At 47.1% G+C, this 23,619-nt stretch overlaps 2 protein-coding genes across 2 annotated transcripts; both read left to right on the top strand.

Moving 5' to 3' along the window:
- On the top strand, nt 1-870 carry LOC102936167 (olfactory receptor 51G2-like). Its single transcript, XM_037889618.1, has one exon. It carries the CDS (start codon nt 1-3, stop codon nt 868-870), a length of 870 nt encoding a protein of 289 aa, XP_037745546.1.
- Nucleotides 871-15,860: 14,990 nt separating this feature from the next.
- Nucleotides 15,861-16,799, top strand: LOC102935938 (olfactory receptor 51G2). The gene has a single exon (XM_007071017.3). It carries the CDS (start codon nt 15,861-15,863, stop codon nt 16,797-16,799), a length of 939 nt encoding a protein of 312 aa, XP_007071079.3.
- The last annotated feature ends 6,820 nt before the right edge of the window (nt 16,800-23,619 follow it).

Genomic DNA, 23,619 nt, shown 5'->3' on the forward strand with positions numbered 1-23,619 from the left:
ATGTCAGCTGTCAATGACACCAAATTCAGCTCTGCAGCATTCCTTCTCACCGGGATACCTGGGCAGGATGACGTCCATCTCTGGATCATCTCTATCCCTTTTTGTTTAATGTATGTTATTTTGATAGTAGGAAAGTCAGTCATTCTGTTCATTAAAAAAACAGATCCAAGCCTCCATGAGCCCATGTACATTTTCCTTTCCATGTTGGCCATCACAGACCTTGGCTTATCGATAGTCACCATACCGACAATACTGGGCATATACTTGTTCAACTCTAGGGAGATCAGCCTCAATGCTTGTTTGGCCCAGCTGTTCTTCATCCACTCATTTTCATTAATTGAATCCTCTGTGCTCCTGTTAATGGCCTTGGACCACTTTGTTGCGATCTATCACCCACTGAAATATGCTTCTATCCTAACCATGCAGAGAATAGCTAAGATGGGACTGGTGTTTGTGCTAAGAGGGTTGGCTGTAGTATTACCAGTCCCCTTTCTCCTGAAACGGTTCCAGTACTGTCGAGCCAATGTCCTCTCTCATTCCTACTGCCTGCACCAGGATGTCATGAAGATGGCTTGTTCAGACATCACGGTCAACAGCATCTATGGCTTGTTCATAATAGTCTCCACAGTGGGTTTGGACTTCCTGCTCATCCTGCTATCTTATGTGATGATCCTCAAAACAGTGCTGAGCATTGCATCCAATGTGGAGCGTGTCAGGGCCCTGAACACCTGCGTCTCCCACCTCTGTGCTGTCCTGCTCTTCTACACGCCAATGATTGGCCTGTCTGTGATACACAGATTTGGGAATAGCTCTTCTCCCTTGCTTCAGATTCTCCTGGGATATGTCTACCTGCTGGTCCCGCCCCGATGAACCCAATTGTGTACAGTGTGAAAAGCAAACATCTTCGTGCAAGGATAATGAGGGCATTCATCAAATGAGCGGTTCGTTCATCACCCGGCTTCAGCGTTGATGACATGGGAGACAAACAACACAGGTGACCTAGATCCTTACACCTGAGATGACATGAGTTACTGATCTTCACTCTGTAGAGAGAGGTTCAGACAGGGTTCAAGGCCTGGGACTAGCTGAGAGGCACTGATGTGGGAGGACAGGGCAATGGGAGAAGGAGGCCAAGCCAGGCAGAAGCATTTACCAAGTGACTGTGTCCATGGAGAGCCAGGGGTCCTGTGGGATTTTGGCCCATTAAGAGCCATATCGGTTGCTGCTGTGACCTTAGATTTTATGTCAATGCAGTCAATAAAGAGAAGGGATGTGGATGCTGTTTCCCATTACACCTGGCCTGTCACTGTCTCAGCTCTGGTTAAATATCCAGGGGCCATGACAATATCTGCAGGGCTGTTCTGCATTCACAGTCCTTCTCCTTCCTGAGCACTCTGGGTGCTGCGTGATCCATGGGCCTTGCACCAACTGTGGACAGGGCCATTCAAGGCGCACGGACATCCGCCCTTCCCCCACGCCCTCAGCCAGGTGCTTGTGACTGAGTCGTGTCAGAGACATGATTAATGCTGGAGCCCCAGGAGAAGCCATTCAGGCAGCCCCTCCCCAACTGATGCCTCTGCACACCTCCTGAGTTCACCCACATCGGACTCTAATGCTCCGTAGCCAGAGCGGAGCTGCGTGTGCTAGTGAGGGTCTGACACACAGCAGAGCTGACAAGAGACTCAGGCTCAGGTTCCCTCCCCGTTCACTTATTTTATGCTGCCCCAGCCATGCAAAGGGGTGGAAACAGGCCTCCGCCCCCCCAAGAGGCACGCTGGCTCCTATCCCAGCCCAGCCCATTCAGTGTAGGGTGACCATCTATTCAAAAGACAAAAGTGGGTGAACGGCAGGAGCCCAATCTGCTCTGTGACCCCACCCATGTCTGCTCCTCTTCCCCTCAGGCTCTGCTCACTGGTCAGGCTGGAAGCCAGAAACTAGGGAGCCAGAGCTAATGTGAGGAACCTCAGACCCTCCACCTGTGTTGGGCAGGGGACCCATGAGCAGAACCCAGCCTGTCTTCCCAACCCCCAGTAAGCCCCTCCCAGGGAAGGTGGAGAGTCTGAGGCTCCCCACAGCGGCATGGCCTCCCTGGGCAGCTCTTACCATGGCCCAGCCCCAGCCTGGCTGGAGGGTGATGCCTCAGGGTAAGAGAAGGGTAGAAGGTGCGGCAAGCCTGATCCAACTAGCAGGGTGGTGGGGGGCTCCTGAGTAAAGGAGGAGGATGGGGCTGGAGGATCGGAGACCTTGTGTTTTGGACAAGACTGAATTAATGTGAACCCATAAAGGGGCTCTTGTTTTAGGTATTCCAGGCTGAGAGTAAGTCATTGCAAGGAACTTAGAGGGAAGGACAGGGCAGCTGCAGGGCTACCTCAGGCCCCCTTTGGTACTCTGCAGTGGCACGTGTGTGCAGGGACTTGGCCAGAGTGTGCTCTGCTCTTGGATATCATTACCAGCAGGTGGAGTTCCACCCAGCCCCCAGGCTGCTCTAAACTCCACTGAGGCAGGAGAAGAACAGGCTAGAAAATCCAACCCCTCTAACTAGCTCCTTGCTAGCCCCGCTCTCTGCAGCACAGGGGGTAGCTCTGCCAGTGCAGCAGAGAATACAGGTGGGCCTGTCATTACTCGGAAGGCTGGTCCTGTGGTCTGGGCATCACTGTGTGACTCAAGAGATCTGGATTTGATTCCCTTGCCATATGTGACTCTGGTCAAGCCATTGGATGTCTCTGAGCCTCTGCACTATGGTGACTGGGCCCAGGTTCACACAGATTTCAGCAAAGGCTGCTTCAGCAAGAAAGGGGCAAACAGAGGGGAAGATGCTCTCAGAGACCAGAGAAACTAGGCTGGGTCCAAAAGATCTTCTTGGCTTCACAAAAGAATGAATGTTCTGAGTAGCAACCTGTTCAAGTTGGAGCCAAGATAATGATCCACTCAAGATAATGGGCTTGTCTTCATCGATGCATGGTGATCGATCCACTGGGGGTCGATTTAGCAGGGCTAGTGAAGACCTGCTAAATTGACCACCAATCACTCTCCCATCAACTCCGGTACTCGACCAGAATGAGATGAGTAAGGGGAGTCAACGGGAGAGTTTCTTCTGTTGACCCAGCGTGCTGTGGGCCCTGCGGTAAGTAGATCTAAGCTACGTCGATCTAAGTTACACTGCTAACATAACTCAAACTGTATAGCTTAGATAGGCCTGTCCCCATAGTGTACACCTGCCCAATGATTCATAGATTCAGAATTTAAGACCAGACGGAGCCATTAGATAACCTTGTCCAGAGATTCTTAACCTGGGGGCAGCCCCCCTTTGAGGAGTGTGGAATATATTCAGAGGGAGGCTTGAGAAGTTTTAGGGAAAAAAAACTGACTGTGCACATTTTACTGACCGTAATGATAACTAGCAAATCTGATTCCTCCAGAGAGATCCATTCCTCAGACGACGCTGTGTGTTTGACTCCAGGTGTCATTTGGATGGATTTCTCCTATGCTTGAACAGCATTATATAAAGTCGTTAACATCTGTACATAGATCTGTTTCTTTTTCCTTTAGTACAAAGGATCATTGGTTCATTCGTGCAACAACAAAAACTCAAGTGAAAGACAAAGAAGCTGAAACTGATTTGAATGAAGCACCGACATGGCATATATCAATATATGTGTTTAGGGGGCAGTGGGTCGTACAGTTTTACGGACACAATGAAGGGCAGCACTGTGACACTGCACGCCCGTATTCTTCACAGCGATATTATTACGATATGAGTACGGCATAATTATGATAAGTCATTTGAGGTGTCTTTGGAAAAGTTAGGATTCACTGAATCTGATTATCCCTACTGGTATCCACGCATTATTTTTGTATCTGAAGTTTTGAATGTTGACTAAGTAACTGTTTTTCAACTGTAGTTACACTTGGGCAATGCCCACTAGACAAGATGTTTTCAGTCTAGATAGTGGGTGTGGAAGGGCCTGTTAAGGGCAATGGGCCATTAGGAAAAAAACAATAGACCTTACGAGAAGCTTATCTCCCACCTGGTGAGTCTTTCTGTGAATGCTACAGATAACCGGCAAGTAATGGCTGCTGTGACTCCATCTTCAAAAGTCAGTATTTCAACAGATTGGTCTGGGAACCAAGCTTTAAATGAAAGTGTTCTCACCATATGAAAAACTGTATAAGGCAGGGAGTGACATCATCTGGTGTTCTTGACTCATCACCCAAGAAGACCCCGAGAAAAACACCTGAGACTGAACTGGGGGAAGTGCTGGACCCTGGCTGAAACACCTGGGGCTTTCAAGCTGTAATGCAAGTGCGGGTTCCTCCTTCAGAATCTGCAGCCTGCTTGTATAATCTTTTAGGGTGAGAATCTGACATTCATATTTAATCTATTAAATTTAGTTTGTGTTTTTTATTTATTTTCTAGGTAATCTGCTTGGATCTGTTCGCTATCACTTATAATCACTTAAAATCTACCTTCTGTAGTAAATAAACTTGGTTTTCTCTATCTAAACCAGTGAATTGGAGTGAAGTATGAGCAAATCATAACTCTGGGGTAAAAACTATTGCGTATTCCTCTCCAAATTGAGGGAGTTCCCTGTGCAGCACAAGACGGTATAATTTTTGGTTTATACTCCAGAGGTGGGGTGTGCCTGGGGAAGCTGGGAGTTGCCTTAACTGTGTACCGCAAGTAACCAGCTGGGTGTGTCCCTACCTATGTGTGTTCTGGTGAAAACGCAGGCTGGAGGGCTTTGCAACTTGTAACAGCAGTACAGTGTGAGAGGGAACCCAGGCTGGTGGGTCAGGGGGCTTAGTGTTTCCCCAGCTCCCAGACTACAACCCAGGGGTGATAACTGATCACATGTGTGAACGTCAGTTCTCAGAGCAGAGAGAGGTAAATAGTGGTGTCCCCCAGCGGTCTGTACTGGGAATAGTCCTATTCATAATGTTGATGAATGCAAAGTAATGCACATTGGAAAGCATAATCCCAAATATACATATAAAATGATGGGGTGTAAATTAGCTGTTACCACTCAAGAAAGAGATCTTGGTGTAATTGTGAATAGTTCTCTAAAAATCTCCACTCAATGTGCAACGGCAGACAAAAAAGAGAACAGAATGTTGGGAATCATTAATTAAGGGATAGATAATAAGACAGAAAATATCATATTGCCTCTGTATATTTCCATGGTACTCCCACATCTTGAACACTGTGCGTAGATGTGGTCACCCCATCACAAAAAAGATATATTGGAATTGGAAAAAATTCAGAAAAGGAAAACAAAAATGATTAGGGATATGGAACGGCTTCCATATGAGGACAGATTAATAAGACTGGGACTTTTCAGCTTGGAAAAGAGATGTCTAAGGGGGGATATGATAGCGGTCTCTAAACTCATGACTGGTGTGGGGGAAAATAAATAAGGAAGTGTTATTTACTCCTTCTCATAACACAAGAACTAGGAGTCACCAAATGAAATTAGTAGGCAGCAGGTTGAAATACTTCCTTTTGTTTGTTTTATTCATAAAACACACAGTCAACCTGTGGATCTCCCTGACAGAGGATGCTGTTTAAGGCCAAGACTCTAAGAGGGTTAAAAAAAGAACTAGATTAGTTCATAGTTTCTCAATAGCTATTAGTCAGGTTGGGCAAGGATGGTGTCCCTAGCCTGTGTTTGCCAGAAACTGGGAATGGGCGACAGGGGATGGATCACTTGATGATTCCCTGTCCTGTTCATTCCCTCTGGGGCACCTGACACTGGCCACTGTCGGAAGACACGATGCTGGGCTCTATGTACCTTTGGTCTGACCCAGTAGGGCCATTCTTATGGTCTTACTCATATTCAAGAAAGATGAATTCAGACTGGAACAAATGCCAAGAAGAGCTCCCACAATGGGCAAGTGAATGGAGGTCCTGTCTTACATGGAGATTTTGAAAGAGCTTGGCAGGTTTAGCCTAACACATGGCAGGCTGAGTGGGGCTAGGATTGCTCTATAAATACATCAGGGGATGGGGGAAAGACCACAGAGGTAGAAGAACTCTTGAAGCTAAAGGACAGTATAGCCTCCTCCCCAAAATGGGAGAAGCTGGCCAGGAGTAAACTGAGGCTGGAAAGAAGAAGGAGGTTTTTGACCATCTGAGGAGGGAGGCTCTGGAACAGCCGCCCAACAGAAGCAGTGTGTGGGGGGGGAGGGAAACAACCCAGCTCATTTTAAGATTGAGCTTGACAGGTTTAAGCACTGGGCTATATGCCAGGGATACCTGCCAGAGCAGGGGACAGGACTCATTGACCCAGGAGGTCTCTTTCAGGCCTATGTGTCTGTGCATCATATTCACCTATTTTGCGTCACTGTGGGAGCTCATGTGGAGTTGCTCATCCACTAGGACCCCTGCTCTGTGCCCTGGCAAATGTATCTGTCCCTCAATAGATTCAGGAGAAAGCAGAACTCAGCATTATCATCTGGCAAGGGAATTGTTCTTGGGTTATTGTTCAAGGATATCACAGGAGTATAATTCCCTAAATTTCTGGTTATCTCAGCATGCTGAGCTGTCAGTTGCTCCCTCCCCAGCAACTAACCCCAAAGAGGAGGGATGGCTCAGCGGATAAAGTGCTGGCCTGCGACTCAGAAGAACTGGCTTCAGGAAGAGCATCTTCGCAGGCAGGCTGGCTAACGTAGTGAGGAGGGCTTTAAACTAGGTTCACCGGGGGAAGGAGACCAAAGCCCTGAGGTAAGTGGGGACGTGGGATACCGGGAGGAAGCACGAGCAGGAGCGCGCGACAGGGCAGGGCTCCTGCCTCATACTGAGAAAGAGGGACGATTAGCAAGTTATCTCAAGTGCCTATACACAAATGCAAGAAGCCTGGGAAACAAGCAGGGAGAACTGGAAGTCCTGGCACAGTCAAGGAGTTATGATGTGATTGGAATAACAGAGACTTGGTGGGATAACTCACATGACTGGAGTACTGTCATGGATGGTTATAAACTGTTCAGGAAGGACAGGAAGGGCAGAAAAGGTGGGGGAGTTGCACTGTATGTAAGGGAGCAGTATGACTGCTCAGAACTCCGGTTTGAAGCTGCAGAAAAACCAGAGAGTCTCTGGATTAAGTTTAGAAGTGTGAGCAACAAGGGTGATGTCGTGGTGGGAGTCTGCTACAGACCACCAGACTAGGGGGATGAGGTGGATGAGGCTTTCTTCAGGCAACTAATGGAAGTTACTAGATCGCAGGCCCTGGTTCTCACGGGAGACTTCAATCACCCTGATGTCTGCTGGGAGAGCAATACAGAGGTGCACAGACAATCCAGGAAGTTTTTGGAAAGTGTCAGGGACAATTTCCTTGTGCAAGTGCTGGAGGAACCAACTAGGGCAGAGCTCTTCTTGACCTGCTGCTCACAAACTGGGAAGAATTAGTAGGGGAAGCAAAAGTGGATGGGAACCTGGGAGGTAATGACCATGAGATGGTCGAGTTCAGGATCCTGACACAGGGAAGAAAGGAGAGCAGAAGAATACGGACCCTGGACTTCAGAAAAGCAGACTTTGACAACCTCAGGGAACTGATGGGTAGGATCCCCTGGGAGAATAACATAAGGGAGAAAGGAGTTCAGGAGAGCTGGCTGTATTTTAAAGAATCCTTATTGAGGTTACAGGGACAAACCATCTCGATGTGTAGAAAGAATAGTAAATATGGCAGGTGACCAGCTTGGCTTAACAGTGAAATCCTTGCTGATCTTAAACACAAAAAAGAAGCTTACAAGAAGTGGAAGCTTGGACAAATGACCAGGGAGGAGTATAAAAATATTGCTTGGGCATGCAGGAGTGAAATCAGGAAGGCCAAATCACACCTGGAGTTGCAGCTAGCAAGAGATGTTAAGAGTAACAAGAAGGGTTTCTTCAGGTATGTTAGCAACAAGAAGAAAGTCAAGGAAAGTGTGGGCCCCTTCCTGAATGAAGGAGGCAATCTCGTGACAGAGGATGTGGAAAAAAGTAATGTACTCAATGCTGTTTTTGCCTCTGCCTTCACGAACAAGGTCAGCTCCCAGATTATTGCACTGGGCAGCACAGCATGGGGAGGAGGTGACCAGCCCTCTGTGAAGAAAGAAGTGGTTCGGGACTATTTAGAAAAGCTGGACAAGCACAAGTCCATGCGGCCGGATGCGCTGCATCCGAGAGTGCTAAAGGAGTTGGTGAATGTGACTGCAGAACCATTGGCCGTTATCTTTGAAAACTCATGGTGATCGGGGGAGGTGCCGGACGACTGGAAAAAGGCTTATGTAGTGCCTATCTTTAAAAAAGGGTAGAAGGAGGATCCTGGAAACTACAGGCCAGTCAGCCTCACCTCAGTCCCGGGAAAAATAATGGAGCAGGTTTTCAAGGAATCAATTCTGAAGCACTTCGAGGGGAGGAAAGTGATCAGGAACAGTCAGCATGGATTTACCAAGGGCAAGTCATGCCTGGCTAATCTAATTGTTTTCTATGACGAGATAACTGGCTCTGTGGATGAGGGGAAAGCAGTGGACGTGTTATTCCTTGACTTCAGCAAAGCTTTTGACACGGTCTCCCACAGTATGCTTGCCAGTAAGTTAAAGAAATATGGGCTGCATGAATGGACAATAAGGTGGATAGATAGCTGGCTAGATTGTCAGGCTCAATGGGTAGTGATCAATGGCTCCATGTCTAGTTGGCAGCCAGTATCAAGTGGAGTGCCCCAAGGGTCGGTTCTAGGGTCGGTTTTGTTCAATATCTTCATTAATGATCTGGAGGATGGTGTGGATTGCACCCTCAGCAAGTTTGCAGATGACACTAAACTGGGAGGAGAGGTAGACACTGGAGGGTAGGGATAAGATACAGTGGGCCCTAGACAAATTAGAGGCTTGGGCCAAAAGAAAACTGATGAGGTTCAACAAGGACAAGTGCAGAGTCCTGCACTTAGGACGCAAGAATCCCATGCACCATTACAGACTAGGGACTGAATGGCTTGGCAGCAGTTCTGCAGAAAAGGACTTAGGGGTTACAGTGGACAAGAAGCTGGATATGAGTCAACAGTGTGCCCTTGTTGCCAAGAAGGCCAATGGCATTTTGGGATGTTTAAGTAGGGGCATTGCCAGCAGATCGAGGGACGTGATTGTTCCCCTCTATTCGACATTAGTGAGGCCTCATCTGGAGTACTGTATCCAGTTTTGGGCCCCACAATACAAGAAGGAGGTGGAAAAATTGGAGAGAGTCCAGCGGAGGGCAACAAAAATGATTAGGGGACTGGAACACATGACTTATGAGGAGAGGCTGAGGGAACTTCGATTGTTTAGTGTGCAGAAGAGAAGAATGAGAGGGGTTTTGATAGCTGCTTTCAATTATCTGAAAGGGGGTTCCAGAGAGGATGGATCTAGACTGTTCTCAGTGGTAGCAGATGACAGAACGAGGAGTAATGGTCTCAAGTTGCAGTGGGGGAGGTTTAGGTTAGATATTAGGAAAAACTTTTTCACTAGGAGCGTGGTGAAACACTGGAATGCGTTACCTATGGAGGTGGTGGAATCTCCTTCCTTAGAAGTTTTTAAGGTCAGGCTTGACAAAACCCTGGCTGGGATGATTTAGTTGGGGATTGGTCCTGCTCTGAGCAGGGGGTTGGACTAGATGACCTCCTGAGGTCCCTTCCAACCCTGATATTCTATGATTCTATGATTCCAGGCTCGTCCATTGACTCCCTTGTGACCTTGGGCAACTCACTTTGTGCCTCAGCAATCTGTGTTTTATTACGGATCAGTGTAGAGGTTTACATCTAGGAAGAAGGGATGGAGGCCATCTTTACTGGATGGGGGACCCAATACTGGGAAGCAGTGAGTCTGAAAAAGACTGGGGGCGGGTCAGAAACACCTGAACATTAGCTCCCAGAGTGGTGCTGTGGCCGAAAAAGCAGGGGCAATCTGTGATGTAGAACTAGGGGAATCTCAGTAGGAGCAGAGAGGTTATTTTAAATCTGATTTTGGCATTGGTGAGACCAGTGCTGGGATCCTGTGACTAACTCTCGTGCCTAGAGTTTTGAGAAATTGGAGCGAGTTCAGAGACGAGCCCATGGGAATGATTCAAGGATTAGAAAACCTGTTTTAGAGTGATAGACTCCAGGATCTCAACCGATTTAGCATAACAATGAAAAGGTTCAGGGGTGACTTGATCACAGTCTGCAATTACCTGAATGAGGAACAAAAGTTTAACAATGGGCCCTTCAATCGAGCAGAGAAAGTTATAACAGGATCCAATGGCTGGAAGCTGAAGCGAAACACATTCAGACTGGAACTAAGGTTTTTTTTTTAACAATAACCATACTTAACTATTGGAACAAGTTACCAAGGGCCGTGGTAGATTCTCCATGTTTGACAATTGTTAATCAAGACAGGATTTTGTTCTAACAGCTCTGCCCTACGTCAGGCCAGGTCTCTGCCCTGTGCTATAGAGTGATATGTGATCACAGTGGTGCCTTCTGGTCTTGGGATCTGCCCAGTAGTATTAATAGCACTTCCCTACTGCTCGGGGTGGTGTAATGATAACTATGTTACAGATTGTGCTGTGCTCAAACTATGCAATAGTTCGGGACATGGCTACGTAGCTATCCCCTGTCGCCCATTAAGTAGCAGCTAAGTAGTTGCACTGTATGTAAGAGAACAGTTTGATTGCTCAGATCTCCAGTATGAAACTGGAGAAAAGCCTGTTGAGAGTCTTCTTTAGAGGGAAAAGCAACAAGGGTGATGTCGTGCTGGGAGTCTGCTATAAACCACCAGGCCAGGAGGAGGAGATAGATAAGGGCTTTTTTTGGACACCTAACAGAAGTTTCCAGATCACAGGCCCTGGTTTTCATGTGGGACTTCAATCACCTGACATCTGCTGGGAGAACAATAAAAGAGTGTACAGACAATCCAGGAAGTTCTTGGAGAGTGTTGAGGAAAACTGCCGAGAGCAAGTGCTGCAGGAACCAACTAGGGGCCGTGCTCCTCTTGACCTGCTGCTCACAAACAGGGAAGAAATGGTAGGGGAAGTAGAATTGGATGACAACCTGGGCAGTAGCGACCATGAGATGGTCGCATTCAGGATCCTGACAAAAGGAAGAAAGGAGAGCAGCAGAACATGGACCCTGGATTTCAGAAAAGCAGACTTTGACTCCCATAGGGAACTGATGGGCAGGATCCCCTGGGAGGCTAATATGAGGGGAAAAGGAGTCCAGGAGACCTGGCTGTATTTTAAGGAAGCCTTATTTAGGGCACAGGAACAAACCATCCTGATGTTCAGAAAGAACAGGAAGTATGGCAGGCGACCAGCTTGGCTTAACAGAAAAACCTTTGGTGAGCAAAAACAATAAAAGGAAGTTTACAAGACGTGGAAATTTGGGCAGATGACTAGGGAGGAATATAAAAATATTGCTTGAGCATGCAGGAGTAAAATCAGGAAGGCCAAAGCACAACTGGAGTTGCAGCTAGCAAGGGATGTGAAGGGTAGCAAGAAGGCTTTCTACAGGTATGTTAGCAACAAGGTCAGGGAAAGTGTGGTACCCTTACTGAATGGGGGAGGCAACGTAGTGACAGAGGATGTGGAAAAAGCTGAAGTACTCAATGCTTTTTTTGCCTCCATCTTCACAGACAAGGTCAGCTCCCAGACTGCTCTACAGGGCAGCACAGAATGGGGAGGAGGTGAGCAGCCTTCAGTGGTGAAAGAACAAGTTAAGGACTATTTAGAAAAGCTGGACATTCACAAGTCTATTGGTCCAGATCTAATGTATCTGAGGGTGCTGAGGGAGTTGGCTGAGGAGATTCCAGAGCATTGGACATTATCTTTGAAAACTTGTGGTGATCAGGAGAGATCCCAGATGATTGTAAAAGAAAATGCAGTGACCATATTTAAAAAAGGGAAAAAAGAGAACCCGGGGAACTACAGACCGGTCAGTCTCACCTCAGCCCCTGGTATAATCATGGAGCAGATCCTCAGGGAGTCCATTTTGAAGCACTTGGAGGAGAGGAAGGTAATCAGGAACAGTCAACATGGATTCACCAAGTGCAAGTCATGCATGACCTATCTCATTGCCTTCTATATTGAGATACCTTGCTCTGTGAATATGGCGAAAGCGGTGGACTTGATATATCTTAACTTTAGCAAAGCTATTGATATGGACTCCTACAGTATTCTTTCCAGCAAGTTAAAGAAGTCTGGATTATACGGTGGATAGAAAGCTGGCTAGAACTACGGGCGGAGCTCTTGTGGACCTGCTGCTCACAAACCAGGAAGGGTTTAAAACAGATAAAAGAAAGTACTTCTTCACACAACACACAGCCTGTGGCACTCATTGCCAAGAGATGTTGTGAAGGCCAAAACTAGAACTGATCCAAATAGAATTAGGTAAGTTCCTGGAGGATTGGTCCATCAGCAGCTGTTAGCCAAGATGGTCAGGGATGCAGGCAAATGGTCTCAATGTCTCTAAACCTCTGATGGTCAGTGGCTCCCTCTGTTAAAGAGGTGGCACAGCCCCACCCAGTCAGAAATCCAGGGGTTGCTCTGTGTGGGAGGCTGATGGGGGGCTAGTGCTGCCTCCTAGGGGCGTGTTCCTGTAACATGAGTGATCAAGGCCCATTCTTGGAGCTAGAGCTGGGCTGGAAAACAGAGAGGGGTTTTTTTTGCCCATGATAAATTTTGATCTAAACTGAAATGTTTCCTTTTTCATCCATTTTTTTTATATATTTTTTCTCTGAGTGCTCAGTTGCCATGATGCTGCCCAGCTGCAGCTCCCTGGATCCCAAACTTCTCATCTCTGTGCAGCCCCCTCTACCCTGTGCAGTGGATCACTGACATCCATGCATAACTTGGGGATCCCTGGACCCTTGCTCTCCCTTTTCATTGCTCAGGGAGAAGGGAAGGGACCTCCTGTCCTGGAGTGATCGGAGGGAAATTTCCATGTGGGAAGCCTTGTGGAATCTACCTTCCCCGGCCTGCACCCTGGGTTTGTAATGCAGGAAAGGGGGCTGCTGGGAAGAAATCTGGTCCTATGTTGTTTTTATTTCAGCAAGACACAGCTCTGACAGCATCATCATAACCACTTGGCCTCCCCTGAGGGAGCCATATGACTAATCAGAAACATATGAACAGTGACGACAAGCGCGGATTCCAAAAATAGAACCTGTACGAGGACTGGCGCTGCAGTCCAGGTGGGCAGCATCACCACATCCCCTGTGATTTGGCCTCCTGCAGTTTGCCATTGACCATGACGGGGGTTAAAGCTGATGCGTGCTAAGCCAAGCAGCTGAGGTTCCCTGATGGCCATGTGGCCCCCAAGGAAAAGTGCCGGCAGGCTTCATAAAGACAGTTGCCTCCGTATCTGAACAGATACTGCCTGCTGCCCGTGCAACCTCTCCGATGGCTCTTTGTCCTTTACCGTGAAGACCTCTGATGTCAGCGACTCCCCTTCTGGCAGGAACTGGGTATGTTGGCAGGTTTCACTATCTTCACAATGCGAAGTGAAGGGGAAAGGCTTCAATCTCTTTCCATTTGCAGCTGTTCTGGCAGTAGCAGAGGACTCAGCGGAGCTATTGGGGTGACTCAGTGACGGGGCTGGAGGCAGGCTGAACTAGATGACTTGGGAACCCCTCCCCTACATCTCCTCCATGGTGGGTTACTCAAGCTACACAGAAATCTGACATTCAAGTGTTAAAACCCCAATGCCCTGAGTCAGGTTTTCTCAAGGGGTCCCATTTCTAGAGGTGCCATGTGCTCTGGGGCCGACCCTGCCAGGGGCTGAGTGAGAGGAGACCACACGGAATATCAATGACTAGTTCTCAAATCTCCTTGGGTTTATTTACTCCTGGAAATTTAATCATCAAATGCATTTTCAATGTCATAAGCCAACAGAACTGCTGGTCCGTGATTCAGCAAAGAGTAGAGCTGAGGTGCAGGAAAGGGAAGTGCAGTAGTGCTTGCATGTAATTTAAACCCAACACCTGTTACATGAGCATGGATGAAGTAACTTGCACACTCACCTGGATATAAGTACAAAACTAGTGTTTGCACTATTCACCCTTTTGTGACACCAACCCTTCCCATGCCCTGCTGAAGTAACTGTCTGTTGGCTTGTAACTTACCAGATATCTACAGACTGTTGCACGGGGAGAGGATGCAGGTCCTGTGAGGATGATCTATATCTCTAGTTTCTGTCAATACTGGCCAGGCAAAGCCTGGAGAGATTCTTGGAGGTCAGAGTGTATCACTGGGAGAATTTGGTGAAGGAAAGTTAATGGAGCCCTGTTCGGATAGCATTTACACATGTAAATGTGGAGTGATGTGCTTGGAGCCAATGTTATTGAATTCAGAATGTGGTCCTAAAATGTATCCCATATGCTGCAAAGAGGCAGTGGCATAATTTGGATTCTCAGGAGTGGGGAAAATAAACAACAAGGCAATGAAAAGTTTATAAATAGTTTTAATTCAGGACAGATAAATGCAATGACCATTTTCACCATGCAATTGCAATGTGTTTCTACACATGTCATGATTCAATGGGCCAAACGCAGAAGTGGAGGTCCAAAAAGTGAGTCTGTGTGAAGGTCACAATTGTAAAATCACATAGTGCTTAAGTAAGCTGTGGAACTCCCCGCCACAAGATATCAATGGAGCCATGACCTTAGAAGCTTTCAAAGAGGGACTGGATGTGTTTATGGGTAACCAGAAAATCCAATTACAGTAGTGAGGATTACTTTAAAAGTATTGGAAGGGCTCTAAACCTTTCTGATTTACACTACAAAATATGGCTAACTAGCGTGTGTCAGGGGAAAACTTGCTCTGGGAGCAGGTTTTTTCAGAGCTGTCTATTGCAGGGCTTCTTCCACTTTCCTCTGAATCATTAATAAGGACAAATGCAAAGTACTCCAATTAGGAAGGAACAATCAGATGCACATAGAGAATGGGAAATGACTGCCTAGGAAGGAGTACTGCAGAAAGGGATCTGGGGGTCCTAGTGATCCACAAGGTAAATATGAGTCAAAAGTGTAACATTGTTGCAAAAAAAGCAAACATCATTCTCGGATGTATTAGTAGGAGGTTTTAAGCAAGACATGAAAAGTAATTCTTACACTCTACTCTGCACTGATTAAGCCTCAACTGGAGTATTGTGTCCAGTTCTGGGCACCACATTTCAGGAAAGATATGGACAAGTTGGAGAGAGTCCAGAGAAGAGCAAAAAGGATGATTAGGGGTCTGGAAAATATGACTTATGAGGGAAGATTGAAAGAAGTGGGTCTGTTTAGTCTGAAAAAGAGAAGACTGAGAGGGGACATAATAACAGTTTTCAAGTTCCTAAAAGGTGGTTACAAGGAGGAGGGAGAAAAATGTCTCTCTTTAAACTCTGATGATAGGACAAGAAGGAATGGGCTTAAATTGCAGCAAGGGAGGCTTAGGTTGGACATTAGGAAAATATTCCTAACTGTCAGGGTGGTTAGGCACTGGAATAAATTGTCTAGGGAGGTTGTGGAATCTCCATCATTGGAGATTTTTAAGAGTAGGTTAGACAAACACCTGTCAGGGATGGTCTAGATGGTAATGGTCCTGGCATGCATGCAGGGGACTGGACTTGATGACCTCTCGAGGTCCCTTCCAGTTCTATGATTCTACAATCTGGAACTGGCCACTGGGCTAGATGGATTAAAGGCCTGATCCAGTCTGGCAGCGCCTGTTTTCCTGTTTGTGGTGTAAATCCAGACTATGTTTTTGCTGATTCTCCTTGAGCTCCTGGGAGTCTCTAGACTTGCACTGAGAGAAGAAAAATGTGTCATTAAATATCATCTAGTCTCCTGTTCTTTTTCCTTTCAGGAAGGAGAGTTCAAAACTCCTGGGACCTTCCAAGTCCATGATGTCAGCTCTAAATGACACCAAATTCAACTCTGCAGTGTTCCTTCTCACCGCAATACCTGGGCAGGAAGACATCCATCTCTGGATCTCTATCCCTTTCTGCTTAATGTATGTTATTTCAATAGTAGGAAATTCAGTCATTCTGTTCATTATAAAAACAGATCCAAGACTCCATGAGCCTATGTACATTTTCCTTTCCATGTTGGCTGTCACAGACCTTGGCTTATCGATAGCCACCATACCGACAATACTGGGCATATTGTGGTCTAACTCTAGGGAGATCAGTTTCAATGCTTGTTTAGCGCAGCTGTTCTTCATCCACTCGCTTTCATTCATTGAATCCTCTGTGCTCCTGTCTATGGCCTTTGACCGCTTTGTTGCGATTCGTGACCCTCTGAGATATGCTTCTATCTTAACCCCACCTAGAATAGCCAAGATTGGACTGGTGTTTGTTCTAAGAGGAGTGGCCTTAATATTCCCGCTCCCCTTTCTCCTGAAACGGTTCCAATACTGTCGAGCCAATGTCCTCTCCCATTCCTACTGCCTGCACCAGGATGTCATGAAGATAGCTTGTTCAGACATCACGGTCAACAGCATCTATGGCTTGTTCATAATAATCTCCACAGTTGGTTTGGACTCACTACTTATCCTCCTATCTTATGTGATGATCCTCAAAACAGCACTAAGCATTGCGTCCCACGCGGAGCGTGTCAGGGCCCTGAACACCTGCGTCTCCCACCTCTGTGCTGTCCTGCTCTTCTATACGCCAATGATTGGCCTGTCTGTGATACACAGATTTGGGAAGGGCTCCTCTCCCTTGCCTCAGATTTTCCTGGGTTACATCTACTTGCTGGTCCCGCCCCTGATGAACCCAATTGTGTACAGTGTGAATAGCAGACTTCTTCGTGCGAGGATAATCAGGGTGTTCGTCAAGTGAAGGTTCAGTTGATCACCAGGCTCCAGCACTGGTGACACAGGAGACAAAAATCACAGGCTGCCTATTCCATCCTGGACCGTTACACCTGAGATGACATGCATTACTGATCTTCTCTCTATAGACAGAGGTTCAGAGAGGTTCTAAGGCTTGTGGCCAGCAGAGAGGCTCTGATGTTGGAGGACAGGGCACTGCGGGAAAGAGACCAAGGCAAGCAGCAGCATTTACAAAGTGACTGTGTCCATAGAAAGCCAGGGATCCTGTAGGATTTGGGCCCATTAAGAGCTGTATCAGTTGCTGCTGTGACCTTAGATTTTATGTCAATGCAGTCAATAAAGAGAAGGGACGTAGATGTTCTTTCCCATTACACCTGGCCTGTCATTTTCTCATCTCTGGTTAAACATCCAAGGGCCATGACAATATCTGCAAAGCTGCTCTGCATTCACAATCCTGGCCCTTCCCGAGCACTCTGGGTTCTTCGTGAACTATGGGCCCTGCACCAGGTGTGGACAGAGGCCATGCGAGGAGCACGGATACCAACCCTTCCCCTACGCCCTCAGCTAGGTGCTTGGGACTGAGTCATGTCGGAGACTTGATTAATGCTGGAGCCCCAGGAGAAGCCATTCAGGCAGCCCCTCTCCCACTGATGGCTCTGCACACTGCACACCTGCTGAGTTCACCCCCATCTGACTGCAATGCTCCCTAGCCAGAGCAGAGCTGCATGTGCTAGTGAGGGTCTGACACGCAGGAGTCTTGGCAAGAGACTAAGGCCCACGCTCCCAACCTGGCCGCTCCGTTTGTGCTGCCCCAGCAATGCAAATGGGTGGAAACAGGCCTCAGCTCCCCCACAGAGGCACAGCTCACTCCTATCCCAGCCCAGCCCATTCAGTGTAGGATGGCCACCTTTTCAAAAGGCGAGAGCAGGTGAAAGGCAGGAGCCCCATCCCCTCTATTACCCCACCCATATCTGCTCCTCTTCCCCTCAGTCTCTGCTCACTGGCCAGGCTGGAAGCCAGAGATGGACCACAGTCAATCTGTGGAACTTTTTGTCAGAGGATGTTCTGAAGGCAAAGACTACAACTGGGGTCAAAAAAGAACTGGATTAGTTCATGGAGGATAGGACCATCAGTGGCTATTAGCCTGGTTGGGCATGGATGGTGTCTCTAGCCTGTGTTTGCCAGAAGGTGGGAATGTGCAACAGGGGATGGATCACTTGATGACTGTCTGCTCTAGGTCATCTGATGGGTCACATTCACCCATTTTGCATCACATTGGGAGCTCATGTGGAGTTGCTTGCCTGCTATGACCCTGCTCTGGGTAATCTCAACATGCTGAGCTGCCAGCTGCCCCTCCCCAGCCACTAGCCCCAGAGAGGAAGGATGATTCAGGGTTAAAGTGCTGGCCTGGCCCTCAGAAGAACTGTCTTCAGTTCCAGGCTCTTCCACAGACTTCTTCCGTGACCTTGGGCAACTCACTTTGTGCCTCAGTAATATGTGTTTTATTATGGATCAATGTAAGGTTTACATCTGGGAAGAAAAAAACTGGGGATGTGTCATAAACACCTGAACATTAGCTCCCAGGGCAATGCTATGGCTGAAAAAGCTGGGGCAATCTGGAACCCAGAACCAGGGGAATCTCAGTAGGAGCAGAGAGATCATTTTACCTTTGTATTTGGACCTGCTGTGACCAGTGCTGGAATCCTGTGTCTAACTCTGGCGTCTAGAGTGTCGATAAATTGAAGAGGGTTCAGAGAAGAGCCCATGGGAATGATTAAAGGATTAGAAAACCTGCCTTAGAGTGAAAGACTGCAGGAGCTCAATCGATTTAGCATAACAAAGAGAAGGTTCAGGGGTGACTTGATCACAATCAGTAAGTACCTGGAGGAGGAACAAAGGATGAACAATCGACCCTTCAATCTAGCAGAAAAAGTTATAACAGGATCCAATGGCTGGGAGCTGAAGCGAAACACATTCAGACTGGAACTAAGGTGTTTTTTTTTAACAATAACCATAATTAACTATTGTAACAATTTACCAAGGGCCATGGTAGATTCTCCATGACTGACAATTGTTAAATCAAGACAGGATTTTGTTCTAACAGCTCTGCCCTAAGTGAGGGTAGGTCTCTGGCCTGTGCTATAGAGTGATACGTGATCACAATTATGCCTTCTGGCCTAGAGATCTGCCCCATGTTGTTAATAACACTGCCCTACTGCACGAGGTGTTGTATAGATAAATATGTTACAGATTGAGAGGTGCTCAGGCACTGCAATAGTGGCGGGGCATAGCCATGTTGCCCATTAAGTAGCAACTAAGTATTTGCATTATATGTAAGAGAGCAGTTTGATTGCTCAGAGCTCCAGTATGAAACTGGAGAAACCCCTTGCCAAGGTTCCTTCCCCACTCTGAACTCTAGGGTACAGATGTGGGGACCTGCATGAAAGACCCCCTAAACTTATTCCTACTAGCTTAGGTTAAAAACTTCCCCAAGGTACAAACTTTGCCTTGTCCTTGAACCCTGTGCTGCCACGACCAAGCGTGTTAAACAAAGAACAGGGAAAGAGCCCACTTGGAGACATCTTCCCCCAAAATATCCCTCCAAGCCCTACACCCCCTTTCCTGGGGAAGGCTTGATAAAAATCCTCACCAATTGGTACAGGTGAACACAGACCCAAACCCTTGGATCTTAAGAACAATGAAAAATCAATCAGGTTCTTAAAAGAAGAATGTTAATTAAAGAAAAGGTAAAAGAATCACCTATGTAAAATCAGGATGGTAAATATCTTACAGGGTAATCAGATTCAAAACATAGAGAATCCCTCAAGGCAAAACCTTAAGTTACAAAAAGACACAAAAACAGGAATATACATTCTATCCAGCACAGCTTATTTACCAGCCATTTAACAAAAGGAAATCTAACGCATTTCTAGCCAGATTGCTTACTAACTTAACAGAATTTCTGAGACTGCATTCCTGATCTGTTCCTGGCAAAAGCATCACACAGACAGACAGACCCTTTGTTCCCCCCTGCCTCCAGCTTTGAAAGTATCTTGTCTCCTCATTGGTCATTTTGGTCAGGTGCCAGCGAAGTTACCTTTAGCTTCTTAACCCTTTACACGTGAAAGGGTTTTGCCTCTGGTCAGGAGGGATTTTATAGCAATGTATACAGAAACGTGGTTACCCTTCCCTTTATTTTTATGACACCGCTGTTGAGAGTTTTCTTTAGAGGCAATAGCAACTAGGGTGATGTTGTGATGGGCATCTGCTATAGACCACCAGACCAGGAGGATGAGGTAGACAAGGCTTTCTTCAGACAACTAACAGAAGTGATGAGGTGGAGAAAAGGGAGAAGCAGGTAGCAGCAAGTGAAATACCGGCCAGCAGAGGGTGCTCCAGAGCTGGAAGAGCTAATTCCTGGTATAACCAGCAGGAGGCACTGTGGCAGTGAGTCAGCACTTTGCTACAGAAGCCTTATTGAGGGCACAGGAATAAACCATCCCAATGTGCAGAAAGAATAGCAAATATGGCAGGCAAACAGCTTGGCTTAACAGTGAAATTTTCTGTGACTAAATAAATAAAGGTGCACTCAAGGAAGATGAGGCTGGAACAGAGAGGCTAAATTAATTCTTTGCCTTGATCTTCACTGCAGAGGATGTGAGGGAGATTCCCACACCTGAGCCATTCTTTTTAGGTGACAGATGTGAGGAGCTGTCCCACACTGAGGTGTCAGTAGAGGAGGTTTTGAAACAAACTGACAAATTAAACAATATTAAATCACCAGGACCAGATGGGATTCACCCAAGAGTTCTGAAGGAACTCAAATACCAAACTGCAGAACTACTAACTGTGTAGTATGTAAACTATCACTTATATCAGCCTCTGTACAAGATGATTGGCAGATAGCTAATGTGATTCTGATTTTTAAACAAGGCTCCAGAGGGTTTCCTAGCAATTACAGGCCAGAAAGCCTAACTTCAGTAACAGGCAAATTTGTTGATACTTTAGTAAAGAACAGAATAATTAGACACATTGATGAACACGATTTGTTGGGGTAGAAGCAACATAGATTTTGAAAGGGAAATCATGCTTCGCCCATCTATTAAAATGATTTGAGGGGGTGAACAAACATGTGGTCAAGGGTGATCCAGGGTATATAGTCTACTGGGTCTTTCAGAAAGCCTTTGACAAGGTCCCTCACCAAAGGCTCTTGAGCAAAGTGAGCAGATATGGGGTACGTTATGGGGTAATGTCACACAACAGCGTCTCTCCTGCTTCAGCGACTGGTTAAAAGACAGGAAACAAAGGGTAGGACTAAATGGTCAGTTTTCAGAAGGGAGGGAGAGGTAACTAGTGGTGGGGATCTGTACTGGGCCCAGCGCTGTTCAACATAGTCATAAATGACCTGGAAAAAGGGGGATGGAGGGAGGTGGTAAAATTTGCAGATGATACAAAATGTGATGACTGGGCAAGCAAAATGGCAGGTGAAATTCAGTGCTGAGAAGTGCTGAGAAACGCACGTTGGGAAACATCATCCCACCTACACAGACACAATGGTGGGGTCTAAATGATGGTCAGGGATACAGCCCCATCCTCTGGGTGTTTCTAAACCCTGACTGGTGGAAACTGGGAGCAGATGAGAGCATATGGATTATTCGATAATCGTCCTGTTTTGTTTCTTCCCTCTGAAGAATTTTACAGGCTATCGTCAGAAGACAGGACACTGGGCTAGATAGAACAATGGTCTGAACAAATATGGCTGTTCTTCTAATCCTAAATTGTTCCACTGATGGAGGGACTACTGCAGACAAGCGTTTTCAAGGGGCTCCCTCTGCTGGCGTAGCCACCCTAGAAGACTCCAGGGGGTGCTGAGTGTGGGATGCTGATTGGGGGGGGTGAGTTCTGCCACCTAGGGTCCTGTAGCATGAGGGACAGAGGCTCATGGGTTGAGCTAGAGCTGGGCTGGAAAACCGAGAGTCCCTGCCCCCCATGAAAGTTTTGGCCCAAACTAAAATGTTTCCTTTTCATCCATTTTTTGCGGGTAAGTTTTTTTCATACAAAACAGATCATTTTTTCTCTGAAAGCTCAGCTGCCATGATGCTGCCCAGCTGCAGCTGCCTGGGTCCCCAAGAGCAATTGGAGGTTTTTAATCTGCCTCTCCCTTATAATGTCAATGAAGGTTGCACTGACGGAGTGTATGGCTGCACTCTGGGTAAGGAAAGGTCTAAACTTCCCAACCAGTCTGCGGCTGGGGTATTGTGCCTATCAGCTACTCTAACCAGCCTTCCCATCTCTGTGCAGCATCTGCCACCCTGTACAATGACACTTCAACAGATCCTGCAGGCAGAGACTACTGAGACAGGTCCTGGTAGCACATCTGAGATGATTCTGTGCTAGCCGGGAGCTGGAGAGGATCCTAGAGCAGTTGTGGAGGTGCAGAGATTGGGGGAGGGTAGCAACCAGTGGATCACTGAGATCTGTACCTAACTTTGGGGATCCCTGTATTCTGGGGGTCACTGTTTCTTCCTCAGGGAAAAGGGAAGGAACCTCTCCTATGAAAACAGTAGGAGGGAATTTTCCCTGTAGGGAGCCTTGTGAAATCTTCCTTCCCTGGCTGCACGTAGGGTTTGCAATGCAGGAGAGGGGGCTGCTGGGGAGAAATCTGAATCTATATTTATTAATTAATATTTTTATTATTATTATTATTATTATTATTATCATTATTTCAGCAAGATCAAGCTGTGACAACTTTGTTACCACTTGGTCACCCCCGAGGTAGCCCTGTGACTAATCAGAACCATACAAACAGTGATGACAAGCCCGGATTCCAGGAGCAGAGCCTGCAGCCGGGCTTGTGCTGCCGTCCAGTTGGGCAGCATCACCACACGTCCCCTGTGATTTGGCCTCCTGCAGCTTGCCCTTGGCCGTGACAGGGGTTAAAGCTGGTGCAGAGTAAGCCAAGCAGCTGAGGTTCCCTAATGGCCAGGTGGCCCCAAGGGACTGTGCCGGCATGCTTCATAAGGAGAGTTGCCTCCCTATCTGAACAGATACTGCCTGCTGCCTGTGTAACCTCTCCGATGACTCCTTGTCCTTTAGGGTGAAGACCTCTGGTGTCAGCAGCTCCCCTTCTAGCAGGAACTGGGTATGTTGGCAGGTTTCACCATCTTTGAAATGTGGAGTTTAGGGGAAAGGCTGGAAGCTGTTTCTATTTGCAGATGTTCTGTGCAGTGGCAGAGGACACAGCTGGGCTGTCGGGGTGACTCAGTGAGGGACTGGAGGGCAGGCAGCGCTAGGTAGCTTGGGAACCCCTCCCCTACATGTAGCCAGGATCCTCGGTGGGCTATTCATGCTACACATAAATCTGATATTCAAAGTGAGCTTGGAATATTAAAAACCCAGGTCCCATTTCTAGATGTGCCGTTTGCTCTAGGACCGATCGTGCCAGGGGCTGAGCAAGAGGAGACCCCACAGAATGTCAGTGACTAGTTCCCAATCGCCTCAGGTTTATTTGCTCATGGAAATTTAATCAGTAAATGCATTTTAAAAGGTTTTATAATCTGGCTCGATTGTAAAGGCAGGAATCCAGAGCTGTGTTGCTCTGTGGTAACAGGGCTGATAAGGCATATTTCTGTTTCCTGATTGGCTGAGGGCTCCAGGTTTTTTATCCCGTAGATACCCCTCAGAGTTACAGGGTTACTGGCATCTCTGCCCCCTCTCTGGTCTCCGAGTGCCAGATGTCAAGCATCATAGCCTACCCACTTGTGGGGTGGAATCCCCCTAACCTGCCATCCTCAGACAGGACTCTTTGTAGCCTTCACACTCACGAG

This window comes from Chelonia mydas, chromosome 1 (assembly GCF_015237465.2).
Source record: "Chelonia mydas isolate rCheMyd1 chromosome 1, rCheMyd1.pri.v2, whole genome shotgun sequence".
In the NCBI taxonomy this organism is placed as follows: domain Eukaryota; kingdom Metazoa; phylum Chordata; order Testudines; family Cheloniidae; genus Chelonia; species Chelonia mydas.

Bases quoted from the DNA above. Each gene is read 5' to 3' on its own strand.
- LOC102936167 (XM_037889618.1), top strand. From the start codon at position 1: ATGTCAGCTGTCAATGACACCAAATTCAGCTCTGCAGCATTCCTTCTC.
- LOC102935938 (XM_007071017.3), top strand. From the start codon at position 15,861: ATGATGTCAGCTCTAAATGACACCAAATTCAACTCTGCAGTGTTCCTT.